At 37.5% G+C, this 27,497-nt stretch overlaps 1 protein-coding gene across 5 annotated transcripts in view; it reads right to left on the bottom strand.

Moving 5' to 3' along the window:
• Nucleotides 1–1,218: 1,218 nt before the first annotated feature.
• The window catches only part of Dnai3 (dynein axonemal intermediate chain 3), a 56,485-nt gene continuing 30,206 nt past the window's right edge, over nucleotides 1,219–27,497 (bottom strand). For all 5 annotated transcript variants that reach the window (XM_058579010.1, XM_058579011.1, XM_046443263.2 and 2 more), the window contains 12 exons: nucleotides 26,771–26,854; nucleotides 25,753–25,881; nucleotides 22,893–22,966; nucleotides 21,785–21,929; nucleotides 20,351–20,438; nucleotides 15,374–15,504; nucleotides 13,111–13,174; nucleotides 8,082–8,212; nucleotides 6,432–6,636; nucleotides 4,875–4,966; nucleotides 3,584–3,706; nucleotides 1,219–1,529 (listed from right to left, as the gene is read on the bottom strand). In XM_058579010.1, coding sequence (XP_058434993.1) covers nucleotides 1,386–1,529; nucleotides 3,584–3,706; nucleotides 4,875–4,966; nucleotides 6,432–6,636; nucleotides 8,082–8,212; nucleotides 13,111–13,174; nucleotides 15,374–15,504; nucleotides 20,351–20,438; nucleotides 21,785–21,929; nucleotides 22,893–22,966; nucleotides 25,753–25,881; nucleotides 26,771–26,854 — 1,410 coding nt within the window. In that variant the 3' untranslated portion in view covers nucleotides 1,219–1,385. The remainder of the gene's footprint in view (nucleotides 1,530–3,583; nucleotides 3,707–4,874; nucleotides 4,967–6,431; nucleotides 6,637–8,081; nucleotides 8,213–13,110; nucleotides 13,175–15,373; nucleotides 15,505–20,350; nucleotides 20,439–21,784; nucleotides 21,930–22,892; nucleotides 22,967–25,752; nucleotides 25,882–26,770; nucleotides 26,855–27,497) is intronic.

The raw sequence follows: 27,497 nt of genomic DNA, 5'->3' as shown, positions 1-27,497 counted from the left end.
AGAGAGAGAAGGGAGGTGGAGGACACAGAAGCAGAGAGAATCAGAGGTGACGGCAAACTCCAGCCTGGTGATTATGGTTGCTTGGACCATGGTGAAGCCGTGAGGGAGGAGGGACAAGATAAGGTTCTGGCTGTATATGAAGGTGTACTCCACTGGATTTGTTAGCAGATGGATGTGGACTGTGAGAGAGAGAGGGTGAAGGATGACCCCGAGCTTTTTGGCTCTAGCATCCAGAAGCGTGGTGGCTGAAAGGATTGTCAGGAATGGGTTTTGGAGGGAAGTAAGGTCAGGCACTCAGTTTTGGGCATGTTGAAGTTTGAAATGACTATTACCTCCAAGTGGAGATAGAGGGTCAAATGGCTCCATGGCTCTTGGTTTTATGGGAGAAGTTCAGGTAGTTTTTAAAACCATGAGACCTGGTGAATTCAACCCAAGATCCAAGTGCAGAAAAAAGTAAGACAATTCTAATAGGAATTCATCCTAATAGAAGCAGAAATCAAAATTTGCGCCTACTGATCACATTGCTTTTGTTCATCTCTCCAAAAAGAGCTTCCCCTGTAAGACTGCACAAATTATAGGGCCATGTGCTAAACACAGTTCTAACAAATAAAATCTAGAGATAAACACATTTTTAAAAAAATAACAGATGGAGTCTGAGTTGGGTTTATCTAAGGTTAATTTAACCATAGAAGATCAATAATTGACTAAAAGAAAGTATGATGCCAAGTAGATATAGAAAAACCTTTGATAAGGTTTAAGATCCATTCATGAAAAACAATAAAAACGTAGGTGGCAGAGAAAGAAGACAAGTTCCTTTATCTAACGAAGGTCATCTAAAATAATCCTATACCAATCATTACACATGGTGAAAAGCTAAAAACTTTCCTCTGAGTTGTGACCAGAACCCGGTACCCACTGTCTTTGTCGTCCTGTTGGTGTGGTGCTGGGGGTTTAGCACCCAGGCACAAGGAGGAAATGATAACATGTGAAATTGAGCTGCCACAGAATATGACACTGGGCTGTAAAGGGAAGTGGATTATAGATTGTGGGGAATTAATAAAAGGGCTAGGCAGGAAGGTGCCAGTCAGCTTTATTTTTAGGAAGATAAGGAATGGATTTGAGCCGGGAGGGTCTCCTGGCAGGAAAATGACATTTTTTTTTTTTGGTTGTTGTTGAAAACTCTTATATGCAGGTACAAAATTCAGTGCACACTCAGTACAAAACTTAAACATATTTTATTGTTATAATCCAAATACTTTAATAGAAATGAAATAAAAGCCTATAAGTAAAACTATATATGTTCAATTTGTTAGTTCATCTTATACAAAATAACAAATAAAACAAGACCCACAGAGACCCCCCCAAGTACCCCTTCAGATGCTTTCCTATATGATGTCTATGTATGGCACCTTCTCTGTCTCTTTGGCTAGGCCAAGATTGATGAGGACGCTCTTTTCCAGCTCCAAATAAGCCTCGTATTCCAATTTCAGTTCAGCCTCCGCTTGTTCTTTTGACATCTGATATATTTTCTAGGAGGAAAAAGAGCAAGACATCTCTAGAAATTGCTAATAGATAAAAACATCAAAGAATTAGAAGAAGCTGTTTTTGAATAGTTGGCGTGACTGGGCTCTCCAGAAGGGGCCGGGGAGGGTGGGAGGGCTAGAGGGCAGTCCATGTGCAGGAGTGGGGAAATGGGGAGAAGTGAAGGCCTGGCTCTCTCCAGTGCTTCTCTCCAAAAATAAAAGAAAGTCCTCTTTCCCATAACTCTTTCCTGGCTCTCATGGCCTGGAGGGAGAGTAACTTGACTACAGGTTGCAGAATCCTTTTGAAGTTCTCCCTCCCCTCAATCCCAGAGAAAAGGCATAGCTTGTGGATCACATGGCAACTACTCCTTTACCCAACTCTGGTTCTCCAGCTGAAATTTCAATTAGAAAGATTCCCATTTCATATGCTGTTAGAGCTGTAATTATTATTATCCTTTGAGAAGTGAGCTGTGTCCAGACTCGATGGTGGCAAAGAGATGCTGTATCATTTCCCTGGGGTCTGTGGGTTGAAGCCTCATCCCTGGCATCCAGAGGGCATTCGTGAAGTCCAGCCAGGAAAGTAGGATCCTCCCCTGACCTCTGACTAGCACTTTCTAGGTACCAATCACTGTCTCAGTGCTGGAAATATGGAAATATTTTAATTCACTTAAATCCCCACTGCAATCCTCTGAGGTTCATATTGCTATTGTTCTCATTTCCTCCTTTCTAAGGGGATATTTCTAACTAACATTGTTTTTCCTTAGTGACTTTATTCATCGTCCAAATGTAACAGAAGAGCCCTTTGAAATTCATTCACTTATCCATGATCTAGTTCCAGAGAAAATTTGAGAAGTGGCAGCTCTACTTACAAGAAGATAATGTGTCAAATGGAAATGATGTTACAAGAAGTAGTTGGAAAGGTTTTGGAAACTTTAAAGTAACACAGTTTTAAGATATGACTATTGTAATATCCACTCATTTAAAAAATATTTCAAATGCAAGTTATTTTTTTGAATTTCCATAATTCTACTTTATTTTCACTGATGTCGGTAATTTGAAGTTGTTGCTATGATATATAAACACACATAAAAAATTTGGATAATTACTTGGGTAAGGGAAGGGTGGCAGATATATCCCACCACATAATTTCATTGAATGTTTTTAAGTGTGAAAAAGAAAAACCCAAAACCGTTTTTTTTTTTTTGGTAGCAATGGAACTCGATGAAGAGTTAATTAACTGGCATTAATGCATAATTTGTTAAAGTAAGCAATGTTTTTGAAATGAGTTCCTCTGCTTCTATTGCACTAATTAGTTATCTATCAGTAAGTGATATTATTAATCTATTGGCTAGTGCAGTATGTTACGATATTTCCACATGTTGATGCTTTTAACAGGGAACTCAGGTCTCACCTGAATAATTAAGGATGCTATGCATTTGGCTACAAGGAGACTACTGCTAGGACCAAACATAAAATTATTGGTGACAAAGGGCAAGGAATGGAATGAACCAAAGAGAAGTAAAAATCTCAAGGGAAAAGGAGAGAAGAGCTTAATTAACAGACTATTGAAAAGACCAAATTCCAGTGGATAAATGAAGATCAGAATTATAGAATTCATATAAAACAAAGAAAGGCTGAGAAAGAGGAGGGTGAGAGCTTGATTTAGAGTTCTAGGTTCCTTTTTGGTGGAATTAAAGATGGATGTGTCCTGTACCAAATTCTTCTCTATTTCAAGTGTCATACACAGCTCCAATATATTATATTATAGGAAAATCCACTCTCTCCTTATCTGTCATCTGCCATTATAGTTATTGTAGCTCTCATTTGAAGACAGTCTACTATTTGTCAGGTTATTTAACTGAAAGTCTTACAGTAATCATCAAAGGTAGTTACTAATATTTCTATCTTCCACACGAGACAACTGAAGCTCAGCAAATCAAAGAAAAGCCCTCTTGACTCTCATAACGAGAGAAGGCTGTGGAAATGAGGGGAAAAGCCAAATGCACATATTTCCATGGGTGTGAGGGGAAAACAACTTTCATTTCTACAATTTAACTTACAAATTTTTTCTTCTCCATTTCTAGTTCCATTTCTCTCTTTTCTTGCTCACGAATATTTTTGCGCTGTTCTACATATTCCAGATGCTTGACTTCTCTTTCGAAGTAGTGGTTAACACTTGCTATCTGTTAGAAACAATGGCTTGTGAGACAGTAACCCACAGGGAAGCTCTATGTTCTGTCCCAGACTCTTAGAATTCCTGCTGTTTGTAATGAGGCAGGCCACCTACCTGACCAACCTACTTAGTCCATCCTGACATTACCTAGTGACCATCTACCTAGTCATGAGAGAGATATCTACTTTGGGATGCTTCTAATCCTTGAGGTGAATGTAATTTGGAAATTGTACCCACCTGCCCACTTCCAGAGTAGCCAGCTTAATATGGGAGCAATTGTGCTTAGATTTAGGTCCTTGTGACTTGGAGGTTTCTAGGAAAGAAGTAGGTTGGAAGGAGAGGGCTGCAAATAACTGCTATTGCATAGTAGGAATATTTTTCCCTTTTTCTTCCTTGATTCGAGGGATATTTCATGTCATCAACTGAACTTAGAAAACCCAGATGAGGATATCAGTGGAGACCCTGAAGGGACTGAAGTAGAGCTGAACTAGTCCCCTGGAGGGCTTAATATGTGAAAATAAGAACAGAAGCTGAAAAGTCAGCAGAGTCCTCAGGAAGGCAACCTGAGTAGGACGAGGGAAAGTGTGTCACATGCCAGTAAGCAGGTTGTTGTTGGGATGTGCAGTGAATTACAATCTGTGCATTTAATGTTGGTTGTGTATATACTTATGCATCTCTATTCATTGATTTTCTTTTTATAACCTCATTATTAGCATTGCTTTAAACACTTGGGTAGTGTGTACCAGGTTTCGGGGAGGGGTGCAGAATATTGACAGTTCAGATATGAGGCCTGCAATATACTAAGGTGGGAGGAGGAGGGCAGAAAGATGCATAAAAATGTCACCTGGGTCCTAAGGAAAGAACTTCACTGAAATTGGGAGGCTAAAATTTAGTTACAATCTGAAAACATTACTATTTATGATTATGAATTCCCAAACTGATTTTTCTATGACTCTGGGCTTCATCTAATTGCCTTCTCTCCCATCTCGTGTTAGGTCTTTTTTTCTAGCTTCAAACTACTGAACTCATATTAAGAGAAATATATCTCCTTTTTTTTTTTTACTGCATTAGTTTTTTGTTTTCTCATAAAGCAAACATGCTGCCATTTTTAACACACTTTTAAGATATGCCTCAGCAATGTCTAGTCACACAAATCTTCAAAACTAAAAGTCACTAACCTCATTGATGGAAGGGTGACTTAATGTCCATGGAATTTCTAATATATGCAGTGTTCCATAATAGTCAGCTATGGCTATAAATTGTTGCTTAGCTGAAAGATTTAAAAGAGAGAGAAAATTCAGCAAATTCAGCTTCAGAGGCTAAATATGCAATGTGTTTTGTTTTGTGGTTTCCCAAGGGACGTGCTGTGGTTACAGTGATCTTGGCAGCTTCATCAGATGTTCATGACTGAAACATATAAACATGTAAAAGTCATTTTTTCCAGTTGATGAAATGAAAGCTAAGACTCTGAGTCTTCCTTGGCCTCCCGGTCACCTCAAACCTTGCTTTCCTGGCATCCGTATGAGGAGTATGGCTGATAGCCGGCTTCTTTGTGGCTGGGCTCATTGTCAGAATTGAGAAGAAAGTAAGGAGGGCACATGGAAAGATTTTCAAAGAAAAACCATGAAGCATATTTTCACCAAACACACTGAGGGCTAAAAGAATACCAGTTGAAATTCAAAGACATAGCCAGAACCACAGTCTTCATTACAAAACCGAATTGCTTACTTGAATCACTTAAAATGGGCAAAATACACTAAGTGAGAATTTTAATTTTCTATCTCATTATATATGTCAGTATACTTTCTTCTAATTTTCAGAAGTTCTGGTTCAAAAGGTTGAATCCCAGACTCATGATCCCTGCAAGTACAAAAACAATATTTTGTATCAAAGATAGGGAAACATACATCGGTGACACGTATAGCTATGCAGTACCCAGATTGTGATATGCTACAGATGCTGATGACAAAAGTTTCTGAATCTAATGTTTCTGAGAGAAATGGATCGACAACTTCTTGCCTGTACACCTTTGGAAACAAAAGGGAACTTCTTTTAGAAAAAGGCAAATATGCTGGATTTACCCAGAAAGTACTATTTAAATGCAATAGAAAAATTGGGGAAAAGGAAATAAATTTGCTCTTTCATAGATACAGTCCTGGGTATATGCTTGTTTTGCTGCATATTACCTTTTCCTCATCCTTAATCAAAAGATTAAAGTTTAAATAGATATATAACCCTAGAGAATCATTTGATCTCATGAAGAGAACTGCTTGATAGGGCCCACAGGAAAAATCACAAAAGTGACATAATGTCACAAAATATAAATTATAATAAAAAAGAGACAAAAAATATTTTTATATGGAAAAGAAACAGCAAAAAGTAGCCAAACTTCAGGGATGACCCTGTCTGACCCCAAGAGGACAAGAAGGATGTTTCCCGTCATGCTTGACATGGTAAACGTGTATCAGAAATCATTGGCAACGAGGCCAAACAGTATGGGAGGCTCTGGGTGTTTCCAAGGTTTGAGAGCAGGAGGGAAGGGGAAGGATGAGGAAGGAGGGGAGAGAAAGGAAAGATGGAAGAAGAGAAGGAAAGAATGAAGAAGGACAAGAGAGAATGGGGTGGAAAGATAAACCAAAACCTGAGAGAAAACACTGGGATACTTTCCAAATGAATGTCAAAATGTTTCCCAGTTACCCAAAAGGTTATAGCTCACTTATTTAGAATTAACATACAGGAAAAGGTCCAGGGCTTGATGTTGGTGATCATAGTTATGCAAATATTCTGTGACAGAGCTGGTTCATGGGTTTTCTCCAGAAGGTCCCAGACATCGATGTATCCATCTTCTCGGCCAATATAGAAAACTCCAGGCCTTGTCAGGGACCAGTGTCCTGAGGTGTACCTTTTTGGTGAACAGCATGACTGAAGGAGAGGTCCATACTTCCGAGCAAAATTTTGAAAAGATAGGTTAAAAGCATTTGTTATTACTGGAGAGAAACTCAATGATTTTCTTAAAGTATAACTCAGCTGGCTATGATCGTTTAACAGCAAAATTATCCCACTGGAAAGTCTTACTTCTTTTTGTTGTGAGGGTTGAATACAAAAAATTTGTTTTCATAGGTCATTTTTTTTTCTTGTTTTAGTTGCTTTTAGACAAGATTGAACCTTCCAGTTGAGCTGTTGAGGGTCCTATCAATACCCGCCTATCAATACCAGATGTGAGACACATGTTGAAAGTCAAGAGCTGAGCTGGCAAATTCTAATTAATTAACTTCAGATGAGAGTATCTGATGGCTTACAAAAGTATTTGGAAGAGATTTTAGACCACTAATGCATCTTGATATTATGTCTTTTATCTATCTACCTTAGGATAATTTTCTGATTTGGGGAACTTTTCACAGAGATGATTGGAATATGTCTTCTACCAACTGCCAGGGTCCATCAACCAACCAGGTTGTCTATGGGCATCTGCAGGGACTAAGCTAAACCATCTGCCTCATACCCTCCAATACATGGGTAGGAACTTTTCCCATGGTAAAAGAAGGTATCATGGCTTCCTGGACTTCTTGCCCATGTCTCCCAGCTTCTTCAGTCTCTATGAGGGTCTTGGCCCACATGGTCTATGAACCATCTTGCCTGAATTTTCTTTTTTATTTCTTTAACTACAATGCTAGCTCATTGTAAAAAGAAATGTAAACATTCAGATGTAGATTGTTATAAAGTAGAAGTCATTTGTTGATGCATATTTAAGTAGTTTCCAATTTTTTTCAGTGATAAATTTGTACAAATGTTCACATACATTTCTCTATTACTTGTGTAAGTTAGAGTTTCAAAGGGGAAACCATTAGGGTCAAGAAATCTATATTCTACCTGGATCCAGCCCCTTTCCTAATCCTGACCAGACTCTTCCTCCTGCCTCCCTGTGACCCAAGCATGTCTCTGGCAGGTAATCATCTGCCCGGTGATGGACTTCTGAGCCTACTTATTCCCTCTTTCTGAAGCTTCCAGAAGAAAAGCTGGAGCAGAAGATGACAGACCCAGTGTTTCCCGATGGAATCCATCCAAGAATCAGCCTCCCATCTTGTATTTTAAAGGGAGGCAAAAACACCAGCCAAGCCAACCGCCTGTGGTGTGTATTTCCAAGAAAAGGATTCGGAGAACAAGGGACTTGCTTTGCTGTTTACTGCCCTCAGGAAAGAAAAGCAAATGGATGTTTTAAAAAGGCTTAAGGTGGTTCCGCTGACAAGCTGGAGCGCAGGCCACCTGCTCTAATTTTTCTAAAAAAGTACCCAAAGGCAGTTATGTCAGATCAGGCCATTGTTCCTACTGTCTTTCCCAAGAACAAAGGACCACACCCCGACTCTTCCATTTCACAGGCCACTTACCATAACACCTTCTTTCCAAATAGCCATGTTCCACCCACCAATGGTGAGGACAATGTCATTGTAAAAAGGTGATCTCTGGACAGTGTGGACAGCTCCATCATGGACAGTGTAGATGTTCACTGGTTTCTTTGCTGTTGGAGTGGAAAAGACCATTTTGGAGGTGAATGAATTTATAAGGGATAGCTCCTCATCTTTCTATGAAAAGGTCTGGAGAGTTTCCCACCAGGGCCATTTTTCAGACTCAGAGGAATACTTCGTCTTCTTATTCATTTACTCACTCATTAGTTCACTCAGGGAATCAATAAATATTATCTGTAGATTGCCTACATGTGCCAAGATGGATGGGTAAACAATGGCTAGTGAACAATGTGATCCTGCCCTCATGGAGCTTAAAAATCTAGTGGGAAAGACAGATGCTCAGTAAATAAATCCTAACATATAGAATTAAAATATGGTAAAGACTGTTATGAGAGAAAAAAATCTTACAAGAAAGTAACAAGGAACATTCATCATTTAGACTGATGGACAGAAAGCCTTCTCTGACGATAAAGTCATGGACACTGGAAGACATTGGTGTGGAGGAACATTCCAGAAAGAGGGAACAGCACACACCAAAGTCCTGAGGAGGAAAGTGTTTGATACCTTTGTACACCTGAGGAAATCAGCACCAGTGTCTGGTAATCACAACATGAGCCAGGAAAGGTCCACACCATGCAGGGCCTTGCAGGACAGTTTAGAGTCTAGTCTAAGGGTAGTATGTTTTAATGAGTCCTAGAAGGTAGACAAATTGATTGGCGGTTCTAAAGGGCCTCTTGTTGTTGTGGGCGAATGGATTAGAGGCAGGTAGAGGTGAAGAGGGGACAGTAGGGGAGGCTGCTGCAGTAGTTCTGGGGAGAGAGGGAGGTGGCTTGGATTAAGGGGCAGTGGAGAAAAGTGGATTATCAAGAAATATATGTGAGCTGGGATGTGGAGACCACTCAAATAAGGAGAGTGAAGAGATGAAGTGCTGAGAACAAAAGCTAAATTTCTCATGAGAGTAATTGGCTCTGTGAGGTTTCCACTTGTTGCAAAGGGTTGGGAGGGCACTAAAGAAGGAACATTGCGGATGGAAGATCAGAGTTGATGTTAGTCTCTGCCCCAGGCCACAGAGTCTTCCCACTTTTCTGGACTCTTCACCCAGAGCACAGGAAAGTTTTGCTTGGGTTTATTCTCTTCCAGGCCTGTCTGCAGAGCTCGATGCTCCTCATTCCTCGTGTCAAAGCCCAAACCAAAATGTCTATTTACTTTATACCAAAATCACAAACTTATTGTGAATCTCACTGTAGTAATAGTTATGTGGGAGCTGGGGTTGTTCTTCCCCTGTCCCCAGAACACTGATGGAACATGAAGTATAAAAAGACCTTCTATATCTTAGAAGACCTTATGAAGAAGGTTTTTCTATCCACATTAATAGCAGCATTATTTGCAATAGTCAAAAGGTAGAAGCAACCCAAGTGTTCACTGATGGTGGAATGGATAAATAAAATGTGATGTAGACTGACAGTGGAATATTATTCAGTCCTAAAAAAAGAAGGAATTATGATACATGCTACATTGTGGATAGATATTAAGGCTATTATTGCTAAATGAAATAAGTCAGTTGCAGAAGAGTAAATACTTTATGGTTTCACTTATATGAAGTACCTAGAGTAGACAAGTTCCTAGAGACAGAAAGCAGAATGGTGGTCACCAGAGACCAGGGGAAAGAGGGATAAGGAGTTAGTGTTTAATTGGTGTGGAGTTTCAGTTTTGTAAGAAGAAAGGAGTTGAGATTGGTTACAGAACAATGTGCATGTCCTTAACACTACTGAATTGTGCACTTAAAAATTATTAAGATGGCAAGTCTCTGTGTATATTGCCACAATAAAATTTTTTTTTGGAAAAAAAACTTATTAGGAAAAATAAATAAATAAAAATGTAAACATAGCACTTCTGGATTAAAAAAAAAAAGGCCAATTTTCCTCTACCCAGAGCCTAACCTTGAAGACAGTACAAAGACATAATTCTAAAGGCCACCTTGAAGTGACCTAGTAGATTCCTGTTAAGACAGGAGACTCTGGAAACCAGTGGCTGTCTTCTTGCTGCTGCCCCGGTGTCTCAGGGTTAACTAGGCTTCCCTAAATCTCACCTCACCCTGGTGAGCAGGTGCTTCTGTAGTCTGGAACTCCAGTGACAGCAATATCCATAACAATAAGGGTTTTGGGATTTTTTTTTTAAATCTTTTTAGTGCTGGGGAACCAAACCCAGGGCCTCATACACCAGACAAGGGTTCTACCAAGGAGTTAAACTCCCGGCCCAGGTTTGTTCTTTAAAATAACAGCCCATAAAAACTTTTTCTTCCTTTTGTTCTTTGAAAGACCCATTGGCCATTCAGCAGTGAATGAGGCTGTCTTAAATTATTAAATGGAGTGCCAGAGCCTCTGGGTCAGATCACTAAAAGAAAATTATAATAAGCGGAAAAGTAGTTTTCCTAAGTCATTATCTCTTGTGGGATTCAGTAGGGTCATGCGGTTAAGAACATCGACTGGTGGCATATGTGACCAAATGCTGGCCTCAATGTCAGCACTGCCACTTATATAAGCTACCCATGGGGCTGCTATGAGGTGAATTACATGGGTTAACTCATAGAAAGTGCTTGGAAGAGTGCCTGGCACATGGCATATGCTGATTTGACAACTTGAGAGCAGACTAAAGGAAATAACATGTCAGCTGTCACCATTCCGAATCTGCATTTCTTGGCTTGTCACTTAGATCATCTGGAAATGTTTGGTTCAGTCTTCTTTATCACACACATCTCAGTGGGTGTAATCTGACTTCCAGAAACATCTCCTCAGAAGAAGAAATTCTCCTTCCTTCCCAGTTATATATTTGAGATAAGCAGACCCCAGAGTGTCAGGCCACAGTAGGTGCCTCACCTTTACTCAGGAAACTCCATGCTGTTTAAGAAAGACACTGGGATGGGAGGTGCCAAGAGATATCCTGCCAGTTCACAGAAGGCAAATAGGGCACATAATTTACAGCGCAGAGCTTCTAAAACATTGACTTTCCCTGGACTTCAAATATTATTCAATGAGAATAATGGGGTTTTTCAGCTTTCCATGCTATAAAATACTTGCCTGCTGATTTAAAATATTAACCGTGATCTTTTAGCAGTTAAAATGTTTTTAAAATGAACTAAATGCAAGAAATTAAAACAACTCCTCTAGTCCTGACTACCCACATCCCATTGGCCACAGAGTCCTGGCATGTTGACCCCTGCATCTCTCCCCCTCCAACATTTCCCTGCTACCCACCCCTGTAACCATGCTTGGACTTCAGTACTGTCTCTCATCTGGGCTGTTGCAACTGAGTATCCTGTTTTCATTATGAGTATTATCAACAAACCAAGCCATCTTTGCTCTCCTTACAGGAGATTTTCTGATTATATGCATGGCTCTGGGATAAAGTCCAAAGTTCTTAGGAGGGAGTTCAAGGATCTTTTGTTTTTTGCCACCTGGACCAAGTGTCCTCCCTAACAGCTCCCCTGTTGCCTTCTCTATTGCTGGGCTTTGGCCATGAACTCTTCCTTTTTCCTAACTATCCATTGCTCTTCAGGTTTTTGTGTTTTTGCCCTTGATATTTTTTTTTTTTTTTGTACCTGGAGTCTTTCCTCATCTGGTCCAATGGAAACTTCTAATCTATTTTTCAAGACCTAACTCAACTGTGTCTCTCTTCAGTGGGACCTTTTCTTAATAGCCCCATGTTGAGTCAGTTCTTCCTTGGGCTCCCACATCACTTTGCATTTTCTTATAACCATAGATCTAATGGCTGTGTGATGCCTGATTTGTTTTGTCTGATTTTTCCAATAGATCATGAAAATCGATTGAGGTGGAATAATATCCTGGACATCTTGATATCTCCAGTGCCTGGCACATAACAGGTTCTCAATAATGACCTGATAAGTGGATAAAAGTAAGAGGGAAAGAACAAGCCAATAACAGTATGTTTCAAACATAAAGCTCTTACATTTTAAGTTTACTGATATTGTTATTTTACTAGTAAAATAAAATCCATTTAAAATAGATGAATAAACCTGTTTGTGCTTTTGCTTCGAGATTAAAAGCTTTTGCTTCACTGTTGGCCTGAGTGACAATGAAAGCCTTCCCAGGTCGATGGCAGACTCTGGTCTCTGGAACCAGATCAGTAGGACTGACTGGGGGGAAGGTTTGAGGTAAAGATACCAGCCCCAACAGCTGTCCCATGCAGGATGTGGCTTTGACCTCTGACCTCTGTGGGTCATTCACTTGCCACTCTTCCAAACACCCACAGAACTGAGCCAGCTGTTCTACCGGGGTCTGCTCCTACATGGTATTCTGAAGCCTTCCAGAACCTTTATCTGCTAGCAGTTCCAAGAGCCACCTCTTCCTTTGCTTATGGTTATTTCAAACTTGAAAATGTAGTACAATTACATTGTCATGGTGGGATAAAATTTAAAGGTCTAAAGTAAGCAGCTGTAATTGTAGTGAATCCCAAGACTCTGAGCCTATCAAAGACAGGGAGCTTTGCTTATTGGTGTACCTGTTCTCCTGGGTGTGACCCACGCACCTTTGCTTAGCTGCCCAAATCACGGGAGCAGGAGTTCGGGGTTACTGTTTAATTAAGTCGTTCAAGTGTCTCAGTGATGTAAGCATCATATAAGTCAAATTTGGGGGTAAAGTAAATCACCTAGAAAATCTTATTGAAACCTGTATTTAGGTTCAATAGGTCCCAGGGTAGGATCCAAGATTTTTGTATATTCTTCTAGTAAGCTCTGTGGTGACAAATATGCCACTTAGTCAAGGCCCTCATTTTAAGTAACACATGTATTAGAACGGGTGCTCTCCCTTCCACGAGCAGGACAAGGACCAGGCCTCTCAGGACTTCACAATATTTCTTTGGATGGTTTAAATTAAAAAGAAGAATATCTTATTAATAACAGAGCAATCCACAAAACTTACTCATCAAAACTTACTCATAAATCGTCCAGTGTCAGGATCTCTTTCTAATTTCCAATCTGTATATATCACTTCACCTTCCTAAAAATATTACAGGTTTCTTATGAATACAATGACAACTTCAGAGACAAACCCTCAAATTCATGTGTTCAGACTAACTGCAACCAAGACAAATATGAGTCCACAGTTCAATGTCATCAAATGATAATTAGATAATCACTTTATGAGAGGGTATCGAAATCATGACTGTACTTGGTTTTACAAAAAATAAGTTGATATTTATATACATACAGTGACATAGAGAACATGATGGCTATGGAAATGTGCTATGTACAAAGAATTCTGCTTCTGGGGTTCCAGAATTTTTGCTGATCCATGATCAGTTTCAACTCATTCAGTGATCTGTTCTTAACATGTAACAAAGTACTTAATAACAACTTGTGGACTAAAAGAAAACATTACCTTTCAATTACCTTTTAAAGTTGAGAACAGGAAACATTAAGTTCAACCCAAATAAAATAACAAGAAGGAGTATATATGCTGGTAGTACCTTATGACCATTTTAAGAAGGGAAGGCAGAAGGACCCAGTGTAAAAAAAAAGAAAGAGCCACACGGGAGGGAAGCATACATGACAGAGGTGGAGAGGCAGTAGCCCCCACTGTCATCTTTTAGATGAGGAAAATGGAAACAGAGAAGTTCAATGACTTAGTCAAGGTCACCCAGATGTAGACTCCTCCTAATTCTAATCTCCACCCCTGACCCCACCCCCACCCCGGACTGAGGGTATTTAAAAAGAGGAATTGAAAGGACTTGGAGGAGGGGATAGATTGGGATGTATAGGCCAGGGAGGAGAGATGAGAACACATTTGATTCATGCAAAGTGAAGGATGAGTTCAGTGGTGGTTGCCAGGAGCTGCAGAAAGGTGAAAAATGAGGAGTTATTGTTGAGTGGGTGCAGAGTTCCAGTTTGAGATGATGAAAAGTTCCAGAGATGGATGGTGACAGTAAGAGTGGATTTAATACCACTGAATGGTACACTTGAAATGGTCATGATGGACAATTTTGTTATGTATATTTTGCCATAATTTGAAACAATTTTTTAAAAAACCTTGCTGTGACACGCAAGTTATAAAACATAACGTCTATTGGTAGTGTCCTACTGCTTACTAAACGGAATTCAAAAGGCCATCTCAGGTATTGGACTCCAGTTCCCCACGCCAGGCATAGCTCTCCCTCCTTCACCATTCTGTGCCACCACCTGCTGACAAATCCCAGACTTTTATGACTCCCAAATATTACTCAGGCTATGACTCCTGCTTGGAACCAAATTCTCACCCTGAGCCTTTTGGGTTCTTCTCAAATGCTAATTTCCCCTCAACCCTCCTGCTTCCTGTTTTAGCAGTTTCTGGACTGGTGTTGACCTCTGTCACACTGTCAATGTGTCTGCTCCTTAACTAGGCAGAAAGTGCCTTGAGGACAGGGACTGTAGGGCACACTTTATCTCTAGCCAGTGTTGAGCATTGCTCCTGGCAGGTGCCATGCTCCCCAGAGCTTGTGACTGGGGATTAATCTTGGAGTACCAGATTGTGAAGGCAAATTGCATTCTGTTAAGACGGAGCTGTGGCATCTTCCCCTGGTGTGTTGGTCTGGGAAAAAGAGGGTCATGAGTGAAAGGAGCATCTCCACCTGACTGTAGACAAAGTTCTGAGTCTCACTTCTTCATCTGTGAAATGGGACTAATAATATTGGCCTTTATTCTTGGGATTAAATGAGTCATACTTTGGAAGATCACCTGGCACAGACCCTAATACATAACAATGTTTGATAAATGTGGGCTTGCTTTGGTTATTACGGTAGGTGCTGAAAATGGCATTCATTATCATTATTATACTCAATGGTTATTTAACTTCTGAATTAATTTTTTTAACAGTCTTTCCCAAGTCTAGCTTGTGTTAGAGTAAGAAAGTGGTATTTTCTTAGTAAATCTCTAATACTTAGCATGTTTTTTTTCCCATACAGTGAAGAATTCAGTGAATATTTGCAGGTTGATCAATAAATTATTAGTAAAAAGTGTCCCTAATTTTATAGAGTTTTTTTTTCAGATTTGTGAATCTATGAGGCAACAAGGTTAAAAATCTCAAATGCAAATAAGCACATGAAAACATGGAAAATATTTTAATAACATAAGTCTTAGTACAGGAAACACATAAAACAGGACTATAATCTCATATTTTGGTATAATTAGGTATTGATTTTAAAAGCAGGGGATTCCTATTTACCTCTGTCCCCACGAAGAACTTTGTGCAGAAGTCTTCTAGTGGCTTCAACTGCTCAGACATCCCACCTTCCAGATTGTAGTACGGGCTAGTTTCTCCTGCCTTCAGTGCTTTGGTCTGGGCTAATATTTTGTCTTTCAGAGGAGCATAGATAGAAGAACACATGTTTACATGAAAGATCTTTTAAAAATACAGTTTACATTTTCTATTCCTTGCCGTATACATCTGTCCCAGTCTGTTCTGTTCTGTGGCATATGATATATATCATAAGTAAATACGCAAGCAGCATAAGAGCGTAATTAGTCCAGGGGCTGAAATGCAAACACCATCAGGAAAATGCTTCTTTTAAAAAAATATTTGATGTCACCTTGTCTTAAAACAAAGTTCATGGTCTAAAATTAATAAATATCATTTCCTGAATCTTTGGAAAATAAAGACAAGCATGAGTGAAAGAACAAAAGTCACTCGTTATCTTGTCTCTCAGAGATAACCACTATTAAAATATTGGTATTTTCCCCTCTAGTGATTTTTCTGTGTGTGTGTGTGTGTGTGTGTATGTGTGTGTGTATGTGTGTATATATATATACACACACATACACACACACATTTTTTAAAACATTGGACCATTTCTATTTGACCTTATCATTCTGCTTTTCCATCTTAAAGATATGTCTTAAGTATATTTGCAGATCATTTATTATTTTTTTAAAAATAAATGTGGTAGTAAATCTCTGGGAAAGATGGTACAAAAAATACATGTTCACAAAACCCTTCTCATTGCATCTCCTCAGTCTGCCCTCTGGTTATGTCTATGGGAAACACCAGCAGATACAAAAACCAGCCAACAAACAGACAAAAACTAAAGTAGGGTAAGAACACTTTAGCTATACTAAAAATTTATGTCGCATTAAAAGATCTTTAGCATAATTCTGGACAAAATTAAAAAATGACATAGTCAACCAACACTTCCTTTGTTCTGGGACCTATATGTTTTGAAAGGTCTCTTTTTTTACTGGGTAAGACATTAAAAGCAAGAAGTGAAATAACCCAAACACAGGGATTTAAAGAAACTGGACACTTAAGTAATTGTTTACAAAGTGCAAATCAATGTTTTAATAAATAATGAGGCACATTCAGTCACATTATTCTCCTTAAAAGAGACTATTTATACACATTTAGGAAAAGCAAAGAGGAATTTCTATTCATTTCATATATAAAATTAAATCATTAAAATATTTTAGATTTTTCACCCTTGTTTTAATGTCTGCTTTTTTCTTTTTAAATAATGTACATAAATATATTAGTAGAGTAGTACATGTATATAAGTTATAAATAATTATATGTACATTGGAGATCTGTACTCAAAAATATTTACTGAGAAGGTACAAGATCAAAAATTTCGGAGGTGGGCTGGGATTTTGACTCAGTGGTAGAGTGCTCGCCTAGCATGCATGAGGCCCTGGGTTCGATTCCTCAGCACCACATAAATGTAAAATACAGATATTGTGTCCACCTAAAACTAAAAAATAAATAATTAAAAAAATTTTTGGAGGCCTCTGGTCTAACAAGGCTAATGAAAAACAAGAAGCAAATGAGAAGTAATATTGTAAAAGAGAAGAGAAGCAGGGTGGGCTGGGAGTCATGAATTCTGTACTGGACACATTGACTTTGAGCAGGTGGGTTGGATTCAGACCTGTGAGAGGTCTAGTGGAGAATTCTCAGCCAGAAAGTGGGAGTCACTTGAGTAGACTATGTTACCAACAAGGGTATAGCTGAAGTTAAAGTTTGAGGTACATTCATGATGAGAGCAGCAAGGCAAAATGGAGCCAGGAAATGGAGGAGGAACTGAAGAAGGAGCAGGATAGGAAAATCACCAACACCAAGGAATGCGTGATGAGCTCCAGGAAAATTTATTGTGGTAGTGCCAGAGGATGAGGCCAGAGAAGAATGTTACCATCAATTTCATTTACTCAGACCTGAGTGGGGCATCTTTGGATATTTAATAAATTCAAAGTCATCCTAAGAGGTCATGGATTTTTCATCATGGGGGTTAGTAATACTAGTAGCTCACATTCATCAAATGCTGTGTGCTTTATGTGAACCATTTCACTCAATCCTTGCAATAGCTTCCAAAGTGTGAATGTATTAATCCTCCTTCAAGGATAAGTAAACTGAGGTTCAAAGAGATTGAGTATTTGCCAAAGGTCTCAAAGATGGTGATTAACATTTATTGTGCTGTTCTTAAAGCTTTGTGTGTATTCACTCATGTTTTCTTCACAATATCCTATGAGATAGTTATCTTTATTTTTTACTACCTATATCTTCTCACTCTGTTTTCAAACAGGTTAAAAAGTAAGGCAAAGAGAGGTAAAGTATTATGATCTGGTCAAATAATGAACAGTGACTTTGAGATTTAAACCTAGAACATCAACTTCACAGCCTTAACCACTATACCACATTGCTTAGAAGGATATATGAAAGGCCCTGAAAGCTGTTGCAAAAGAAGAATTTCACAATCATTTAGAGCTAAGACTTCCTCATTAAAATAAATGTAGGATTTCTTAAAATCATTACAGTTCTTCAAAGGGCATTGTCACGGACCTAAAATGGGAGGAGGCAAAAGGTGAGTGGTCTCTGGCCCCTAGATGGCGACAGAGCACGAGAAACTGAGACCAATTAGGTCTCAAAAAAAAAAAAGGAATATCCAGGACTGGTGATCCACAGTGGAAGGAGGGCCAATATTGGATCTGTAGCAAAATGTGCTGAAGCGTTTATGAGTGTGTTCTAGTTAAAGGGTCCAAGTCTGGCTAGAATAGGTAGATAACTGGCAGTTTGTCCAAAAAAGATCCAAAATACCATAATTGATTTCTAAAAATTAAGGTCCTTAAAATTGGCTATTTGCACAGGAGGCAGAAAATGACCATATAATGTCTGACTGTTTTGTTTTTTTTTAAGATTAAAAAAAATGTGATCAAGATTCCTGGGATTAGCAAATGAAATTTACTTCTTTTAGGCACTATAGAATTGCCTGAAACATGAAGAGCCAGGCATGCATAAGGGGACCTAAAACCAACTAGAATCTAAGTTGGGAATCCAAAAACATGTATCCATTACTGTTACAAATTGATTTAAAATGCCTTTTCTCTGAGAATCATTTATAAAATCATGTTGTCTGGAAAGAGAACATTCATTTGATGATATATACTCTGGTTTGATGACATATGGGACATGCTGTAAGCTTCTTATTTATGTATTTTGATTTTTTATTGATGCATTAGAGCAAGCTTCTTATTTTAAATAGGCCTTTCCTTAATGGGATGTCAATATGTACATTACTTATTTTAGTGTCTATCCCACCAGAATATTAGCTCCATAAAAAACAGGGACTTATCTGTTCTACAGGTGGGCTCCCTCAGAGCCAGGAATTTTATAAATATTTGTTGAATGAACTCAGACATCAATATGGAGATAATTAAAAATTATTCTTCAAAAATATAAAGGAGCACAATATTTCTATATAATACTTCTGGCCACATCTATTTTTATGCACTTATTGTTGAGTGTTGGCTGTGTCAACAGTAAAATGAAGTTTCTTTTAGAGATAAAAAAGGCCTCTATGTCATGAAATGGTACTATATTTAGGCAGCCTTCAGCAAGAGGTAGCTTGGGAGTCTAATATTTATAAAGATATGATGGAAAGAGAAATTATCCTCACTTAATGAATATTAAAATTTAGATTCATTTGTTTAAAAAATATATTATCATATCTCAGTGCATTTCAAAAAATATACTATAGAGAGACATCTGCTTTAGGTCAAGATGGAGCAACTGGGACTGAACTTAGGCTATCTCACCTAAAAAAAAAATCACAAAACACAAAGTATATGAAACAATAATATTTAAGGTGCTTGACATCAGACAACAAAGGGCAGTGATATCTGAAAATTAAGGTTAAAAAAGATAACAGTTTTAAATCTGTCAACAATCACATTAAATATAAATGTTCTAAATATCCCAGTTAATATACAGACATGATCAGGCTGGACTAAAAAAAAAAAAAAAAAAAAAGACCCCAAAGAAGTGTTCAATACAAAGACACAAATAGGCTAAATTTAAAAGGCTAAAAAAGGTACTTCATGTTTTTTCACTAAAAGAAAACTGGAATGACTATAACAATAGTAAACAAAGTAGATTCTGAAGTCAAATTATACCAGTTATAAGACATTAATCTTAGGATTTGTGTATCTAATAACAGAGCTTCAAAAATAATTGAAACAAAACTGATAGAACTGTGAGAAATAGAAAAACCCACACTTACACTGGAAAGTTTCAGTGTTGAAAATCAGAAAGGATACAGAAGACTTAAATAGTACAGTAGTCTCCCTTTATCTGTGGTTTGCTTTCTGTAGTTTCTGTTACCTGTGGTTAACTGTATTCAGAATATATCAAATGAAAATTTCCAGAAATAAACAATTCCTAAGTTTTAAACTGCATATCATTCTGAGTAACATCATGAAATTTCACACCATCCCACTCCATCTTGCCTAGGATGTGAATTTTCCCCTTGCCCAACATATCCACCCTGTATAGGTTACCTGCGCATCAGGTGCTCAGTAGCCATCTTGGTTATCAGACAGACTGTGGTGGTACTGCAGAGCTTGTGTTCAAGTAACCCTTATTTTACTTACTAATGGTTGCAAAGTGCAAGATTAGTGATGCTGGCGATTCAAGTATGCCAAAGAAAACCCATAAAGTGCTTCTTTTTAGTGAAAATGTGAAAGACACAATAAGATATTTGGAGAGTGAGAGAGAACACATTTATATAACTTTGATTCTAGAATATAGTTCCATATTGAAGCGTTTGATTTTCTGTATTATTTTCACAAATTAAACTGTTTTAGCAAGTAACTCACCTTAGATATAATCAAATACAGATGCCCAAACTATTAAATGCCTTTTTAATAGGCAAAAAGCAGTTACCTTGTGTTTTGTAAAGAAGATGGTCTTCAGTCAGGCTTATCTTGGTTGGGCAGAGGTCTAAACTTGTTTCCCCCTTAGACAGCTTTATCTTTTGGGAGAACATAAAGGAAAGCTGTATTCTTTCATATTAAGAAAGAAGTTCTTATCAAGGATAACTTAAGATATCCTTAATTTTGCCTGTCACTTCTGACCTCAGATTGTGGGAAACCCACCTACTCCTCCTTTCCTTCCTGCTTCCTTCCTCCCAGGTGCTTTTTACCATGGAAAACACCTAACCCACATTTCCAAAACCTTGCCGCAAAAGGGAGCTTGTCTGGAGGCACATTTCCAAATCCCAAAGTTTCATGTTGTATTATCTTTTTGAAAATGCCTTATATTCTACTCCATAAGAATCCTTGTTAGTTTTAATATAAAATGATGACTCAGTCTCATGTTCCCTAAATATTTCAATTAAATGAGACTCCAGGAAGTTGTAGAGGGACCTTTGCATCTACCTGACCTCCTCCAGGTTCCATCAGGGACATATGTGACTCTAAGTTCTAGAAGTGGCCTTGGGCCTCCACCAGATCCTAGTGGCCAGAATGATATTCTTAATTGTCTCACTTTAGGTTTTTCCTTCATGGCTCCTTCCCTATTTTTCTATTTCAGAATGTTTGCACATGTTGTACAATTATTCTTAAGTGTTGCTGCTTGTTTTAATTATTCACCACTCAGTAAATTCTACCCCAGAAAATTTCTAATATTTTCTTTCCAATTCTTTCCTGGTTACTTCAGGAATATTCTCATCCCTCTATGCTCTCTCATCCACTAGGGGCATATTTAATAATGTAGTTCTTGTGATACTTATAAACTAAAAGAAAAGTATTAAGTTTGGAATTAAAATTAGATGTTCCAAAGAAAAAGCCCATTCACACTTACCATACACGGCCTTGGCCATATTGTTCTCAAGGTAAATTGCTTTTCTTTACATTTTGTAATTCAAGATGTATACAAATAACTTTCAAGTTCTGTTTGGGCTAAAGTATTGCAACTATATTATTTCTTACTATTGATATGCAAACTATGCAGGATTTTGACAGTGTTGGGGAAAATTAGCTTTTCTGGGCTAACTTGGGTAATTACCCATTTTTGAGTAATGGATACACAACTGAATAATTCTTACACAAACCATTTGTAAGCTGTTGTTCATGGTTTGCTTATATATGAAATATCAATCTCAAGTTCACAATGATTTTGATTTCTGGTTTGCTCTAGACAGGCATCAAAATAATGCTCAATCAAGGAATACATTGTTTGAATGAGTTCATGAATTTTAAGGTCCTGTGTTAATTTGAGCTGTTTTACTTTTAGAGGCTGTGCATATGCATGTGTATTTATGCAAAATATATAGTGTACATAAGTAAATAGGATGGCTCTAACCCCATGCTACCTCACCTTAGCAAGAGGTTTCCAGGAGAGATCTAGATGCAAAAAAGTAGGTGGTACATCAAATGGAATTTCAATACTTTCTTCTTTCTTTTTCTCTGTTGGCTGAGGGGTTAAAGGTTTCTGTGGTCTAATATCCCAGAAACATATCGTGCTAAAAGAAAGTTGACAGACATCTTTATTAAAAACAATTAAGAGGTTTAGTCTCAGCACCAACATCAGTGCTGATATACACCAGCAATCTGACTATGGCTATGTTCTAAGGTCTCTGAAATTAATTTTTTTAAAATAGGACAGGTTTTTATTTCATAGTTTAGGGGATTATACCATATATAAGGTTTCTCGCTTGTCTAGAGATTAATATTGCCATATGTAAGAATAGAGTTTAGACACTGATGCAGTCTTTTAAATATGAAATTAAGATACGTCTCATAAGCTAAAAATTCCACCCATTTAAGGTGTATGATTTAATAGATCCATCAGGTCTCCCTTGCTCATGGCTGCGGCTCAGGTCACTTTTTCTCCTGTCAGTTTGCATATACTTCTGCTGTCTTTAATAGTACAGTTTTTCTAGTATTTAAAGGCTAGATAAATAATAAACTCTACATATTTCCTACATTGTTACAAATTCTTGGTCCTATAAATTAAAGGACAGAATTTTATTTAAATGATTATTCTCTACCAAGTTACTTATAAAAACACTTTTTACAAATGTACAAAGAAAATAGAAAAACTCTTCTACTTTTTAAAAGCTTTCCCAATGAAACGTTACAATCTCCCTAAGTGTGAGATAAAATTGAATGTAAATATCACACACTGCAAATTTATAAATAAGAAAATGTGAAGAAGCATAATAACTATAGATAACACTATACACTGTCATTAACCATGAATCCTGGTTAATTCCTTTTTGTTTTTAAAACAACATACCTACTGCTATAAAAATATTTTTACATACTAGCAGCAATCTATACCAGTCTGCCCTTGAGTTATATTAAGGTTAATTGTTATAATAAAGATGAGTTAAGGAGCACTAGACAATGTTCTTAGGAACAAATAAGAAAAAAACAATACATTGGGTGAAAACATTTTAGGTAATGTTTGAAATAAGACATACCAATCTGCTGAACATGTGGCAAGCTGACAGCATATTCCATTTCGATTCTCAAAGACAGAGCCCATTCTGTTAATCTATTTTTTAATGCAAAAAAGTCAATTCTGTATATCTAGAAAAGTAATAACTTTTTTCTCATAGTTATTTTTTTATGTTTTTAATTTTCCTCTTCTATTTTAATATAAATTTTAATAAAAGATCTTAATACTACCACAAGAGTTTGGAAAATACGTCTTAAAATCAAATATGATTTTGTCACATATTCTTGCCCAGTCACAGAAACATTTTTAACATAGTTTTAATTAGAACACATGTAAATATTTATCCTCAGAATTTTCACTTCACATAACTTGAACATTTACCTAGGCATATGATGGATTATTTTAATAGTTTCATAATGTATAGATGATGTACTATACTTTCATTATTGTTGGAATGTAGGCCCTATTAGTTCTTTTATATTATCAATTGTGGAGCTAAACATAGCAGCTTTTATGAGGTGGTTGAGCAAGTAAAATCAAGAAAAGAGGCTAATATTGGTGACTGGGGTAGGAAGAAAGGAGGGGTTGCTGGGACAAAAGGATGGCTACTTCCAGGCCAGCCTTAGCAATTTAGTGAGCCCCTGTCACAAACAAACAAACAAACAAACAGAGGCTGAGTGTTAACTAAGAGACCAATGGTGTCCAGTGTCTGTAATTACTGGCGTAACTCTGCAAGTACACGGAGGATCTGCAGGAGAGTTGATGACTCCTCCTTGTCCTAGAAGCTCCTAAATCTCAATTAACTAGCTGTCAATGCAAAAGCCTTTGGAGGCGGCTTGAGAAGATGTCACTCTTGAATTAATAGGGAGACATGATTTCCCCAATTCCCTCCCCTCCTGATAGGGATGAGGAGCAGAACAGTGAAACAAAGGTGGGACTTCCAGCAGCAAATAAGCGGTGAGAGCAAGAGTGGAAGAAGAGGACAGAGGGGGCTCTGGTTAGGCCTGGAGGCAGCACAGGAGTTGGGCAACCACAGACTAGGCTGACACCACTGTGGCCTGAAGGCCTTCAGGTTGTGGAGCTGCGGCCAACTTCCCCTTAAATCTGATAGTCCTTGCACCAAAATCTCTCTTTGCTGAGGCTCCCTGTTGCATGAAATCAGGGCCCTCAGAGATGTGACTGCTCTGGGGTTTTATGTTTTAAAACTAAAAATTCCTAAAACCATAATATTACAGAAGCTTGGAAAGCAGAAAGCCTTCAAATCAAACAGAAGGCTACTTTATCTTCTTTTCCAATCTTCTTTCATGTGCACACTTTGACATGAGTCTTTCGGGTGTGCATGTAATTTTCTATCTTGAGACACAAGATAAATTGAATCAAATATGATTTGGATCATTTCTTAAGTTGAATTCCCAAAATTGGAATTACTGGTCAAAAAGCTTGAAACTTTGGATGACTTAAGAACTACACTGACTAATTGCATTCTAGAAATTTCATATGTCAGTCAGCAATGGTAATGGACAACATTTTAACCTTTCAAATACTACTTTGTATTAAAGAGATTTCATTCTTTAAATTTTAATTTAAAAATTAAATAGATCCAAAAGAGTAAGTTATCTTTTCTTTATTAATTTGTTTGATATTAGAAAGGCTGGGTGATTTTCATGTTGACTCACTGTTTTGTTTGGTGTATGTTTTTGCTTACTTATTGAAAATTTTTATAATAACATCACATTTAGTACAAATATTTTCCTCCATTTCATTATTTACTTATTTTTAAATTTATTTTGTGTGACAGGAATTGAACCCAGGACCTCATGCATACTGGCCAATATACTCTACCACTGAGCTATACCTCCAACCTTGCCTTTTAATTTAGAAATTTAAATGTGTATGCTTTGAATCTGTCAATTTTTTCCTTTATCATTTCTTTCATCATTAAAAAGCTTAAAAAACTATCCCCATTCCAGAAATCTGACATTATATTCTGTTTTTTTAAATATAATATGTTATTTCTATTTAAATGTATTGTCATCTGAATTAACTTGTGTGTGTGATGTGAGTTAAAAGGGAGTTATTTTGTGTTATAACTTTCATTATCAAATGTAAAATTTCTCAAAATTATAGAAACTGTGTCTGAATTGTTTATTTTGGTCTATTATGACTTTTTAACAGTAGTTTTGTTTTACATAATCCACTTGAATACCTGGTTGAGCTAGTAACTCTCAAAACGAATTTCTCAGAATGTTCTTTGATATTTACACTTGTTCATTCTTTAAAGTACACAGCAAACCCTGGTGTCCTTGAGGGAAAACATGTGGGGAGCTTGCTTGTTTTCAAATTCATAAAACCACACTTTGTGAGGCTGGAGTCAAGCTCAGACCCTCAGTTGGGGTGGTCAGCCAGGCGTGCTACTATGTGGCTAATCTTCACTAGCAGCCCTTTGACACACTCAACTCTAAAATGCCTTGGCAAAGCCACACCTTACAGTGTGTTACAGATTGTTAGGGTTGCCTGCCCCTAAAGACCTGAGATCATAAATTCTAAGTCCACAAATGCTAAAGGAGTATAATATTTGCACTTAAGTTTTGCATATCAAACCCTCATTTTCTCCACCATCGTACCTGTATCAATATTGATACTAACTACAGTTTTCGGTGGTTAATAAACTATCCCTAGTTGGAAGATTGACCTTATTCGAATCCCCAAGTTCTGACACTGATCTGGAAATGGTGACCCAGTTTTTGATGTTAGGCTCCTATTTTTCTTTTTCCCACAACAATTTAAATATAAATGAACTGTTGACTTGAAACACCTACTTTGGATAAAATCTGAAAATTTATAATCCAGCAGGAGAAAAGTATAAAGCCATCAAGACTCACCTCGAATGTGTCAGGCAGCCAGTGTATATCTGTAATTATTTTCTTATGTCCACTTTCTATTGAAGAAACAGCACAGTGTCTGATGAAGTTGGACTCTTTAGGACTTTCCGGTTCAAGGAGAAACATAGGCTGAAGAAATGTTAAAGTCACATTTCAGAGAGCTGATGAGTGAACTCAGACTCTACTCATCATTTCAATTAAAATTAATAATTTGAAGATATATCAGTTCAAGGGAAAACATAATGAGTGTTTCTCTATAGTGTATATTTATGTAAGATTCTTGATTTCCCCTTAAGTTTAGTCGTAAGATTTTATTTCTAAACCTAAGTATTATTGGCACACTCCTGAAAGCATCATTGGTCTATCCCAGTCTTGAAGGAGAATTTCCATGTGTGCACAGAATGTGACATTGACCATTCCTTGATAAGAGGCTTCTTGATATTAAGACTGAAGAACTGGGGTTCTGAGGATGGGGATGGGGGTGGGTGGGGGGATGTTCAATATAGTGGCCAAATACTGAGTCAGGAGCAAGATATATTTTTCCAGTGCTTTTTAACAAAATCCACAGCCTCACAAAATTATAGTGTATTTTGACCAGAAAGGATTTGAAATCCCTTCATTTCATATATGAGAACTAATTCCTGATGAAGTAAGGTGATGTGTCTAAACTCACCCACTGTGAGGCAGAGCCTGGATACCTGGCCCTCTGTCCAGGGCTCTCTCAATGACAGCACATAATATAAATCACTTGGTCCCTTTGTTTTACTTAACAATAACAACAACAACAACAACCCCCCCCCAACATCTGGTGGGATAGATGATGCAACTTGTTTTGTTGCACTTTTAAAGAAGGGTCCACACAAATGCAATTTGGAACACATCTATGAAAAAATGGGAAGGCTTAGGAAATAACATTCTTTTTTTCTTTTCTCTACTGAGTCTTTGTTAAACTCGGCAACTTTTTGATGAATTCCTAAATGAGAAAAAATTTGCAAGTAAAAATTTTTAGAAAACCAACCTTGAGTGTGACCTTTTTGCTTTTGCCACTCGCCTTAATGTTTTCTATGTGATCTGCAAATGTGGTGATGTCCCACAAGACAATCTAAAACAGAAATAAATGGTTTCTTTAAACACTTTCAGGAAACAGCTAATTGGATCTTAAAGATTTCTTTAGAAAACTATTGATATGCAGCCTGATAAATCAGTCTTCTTAGGTGATAATCAAATTTAGTCTATATCTTCATAAGCAATTTTTAAAATGAATATTAAAAAAGAATGTTTTCTCCTTTCTAAAAGTTCTTCAGCCATTGGATTTTTCTGCTTGTGATAATAAATGCCAATATTTTAAAAAGATCTAGATGAGTATCATGTACTTTGCTTTGCTTTGGGAGGAATTCTTCTCCTGTACTTGTGAATGTACAACTGCTATAGACCCAGGGGAAAAGATAATTTTTCAAAATTCTCCAGAATCAAGTTCTGAATTAAGTACAAGGCTGGTAATTGATGATTTCTATTTTTTGGGGGGAGGGGTGGGGGGACTACAGGGGCACATTACTACTATGCTACATCCTCAACCATTTCTATTTTTTTTTTTTTTGAGAGAGAGTCTTGCTAACCGCCTGGAGTCATGGGGACTATAGGTGTGTGCTTCTATGCCCAGCTTGTTGATTTTTATTTAATTGAATATTATAGCCAACTTCAATTTTGTATATACCTGGTCATTTTCTTGAAAAACCAGACTAAAA

The sequence above is a fragment of the Marmota monax genome, unplaced genomic scaffold (assembly GCF_021218885.2).
Source record: "Marmota monax isolate L192 unplaced genomic scaffold, Marmota_monax_Labrador192_F-V1.1 WCK01_AAM20220418_F8-fsc00046, whole genome shotgun sequence".
Taxonomy (NCBI): Eukaryota; Metazoa; Chordata; class Mammalia; order Rodentia; family Sciuridae; genus Marmota; species Marmota monax.
Note: the sequence above shows the minus strand (reverse complement) of the source record. Positions and strands in the feature narration are given on the sequence as shown.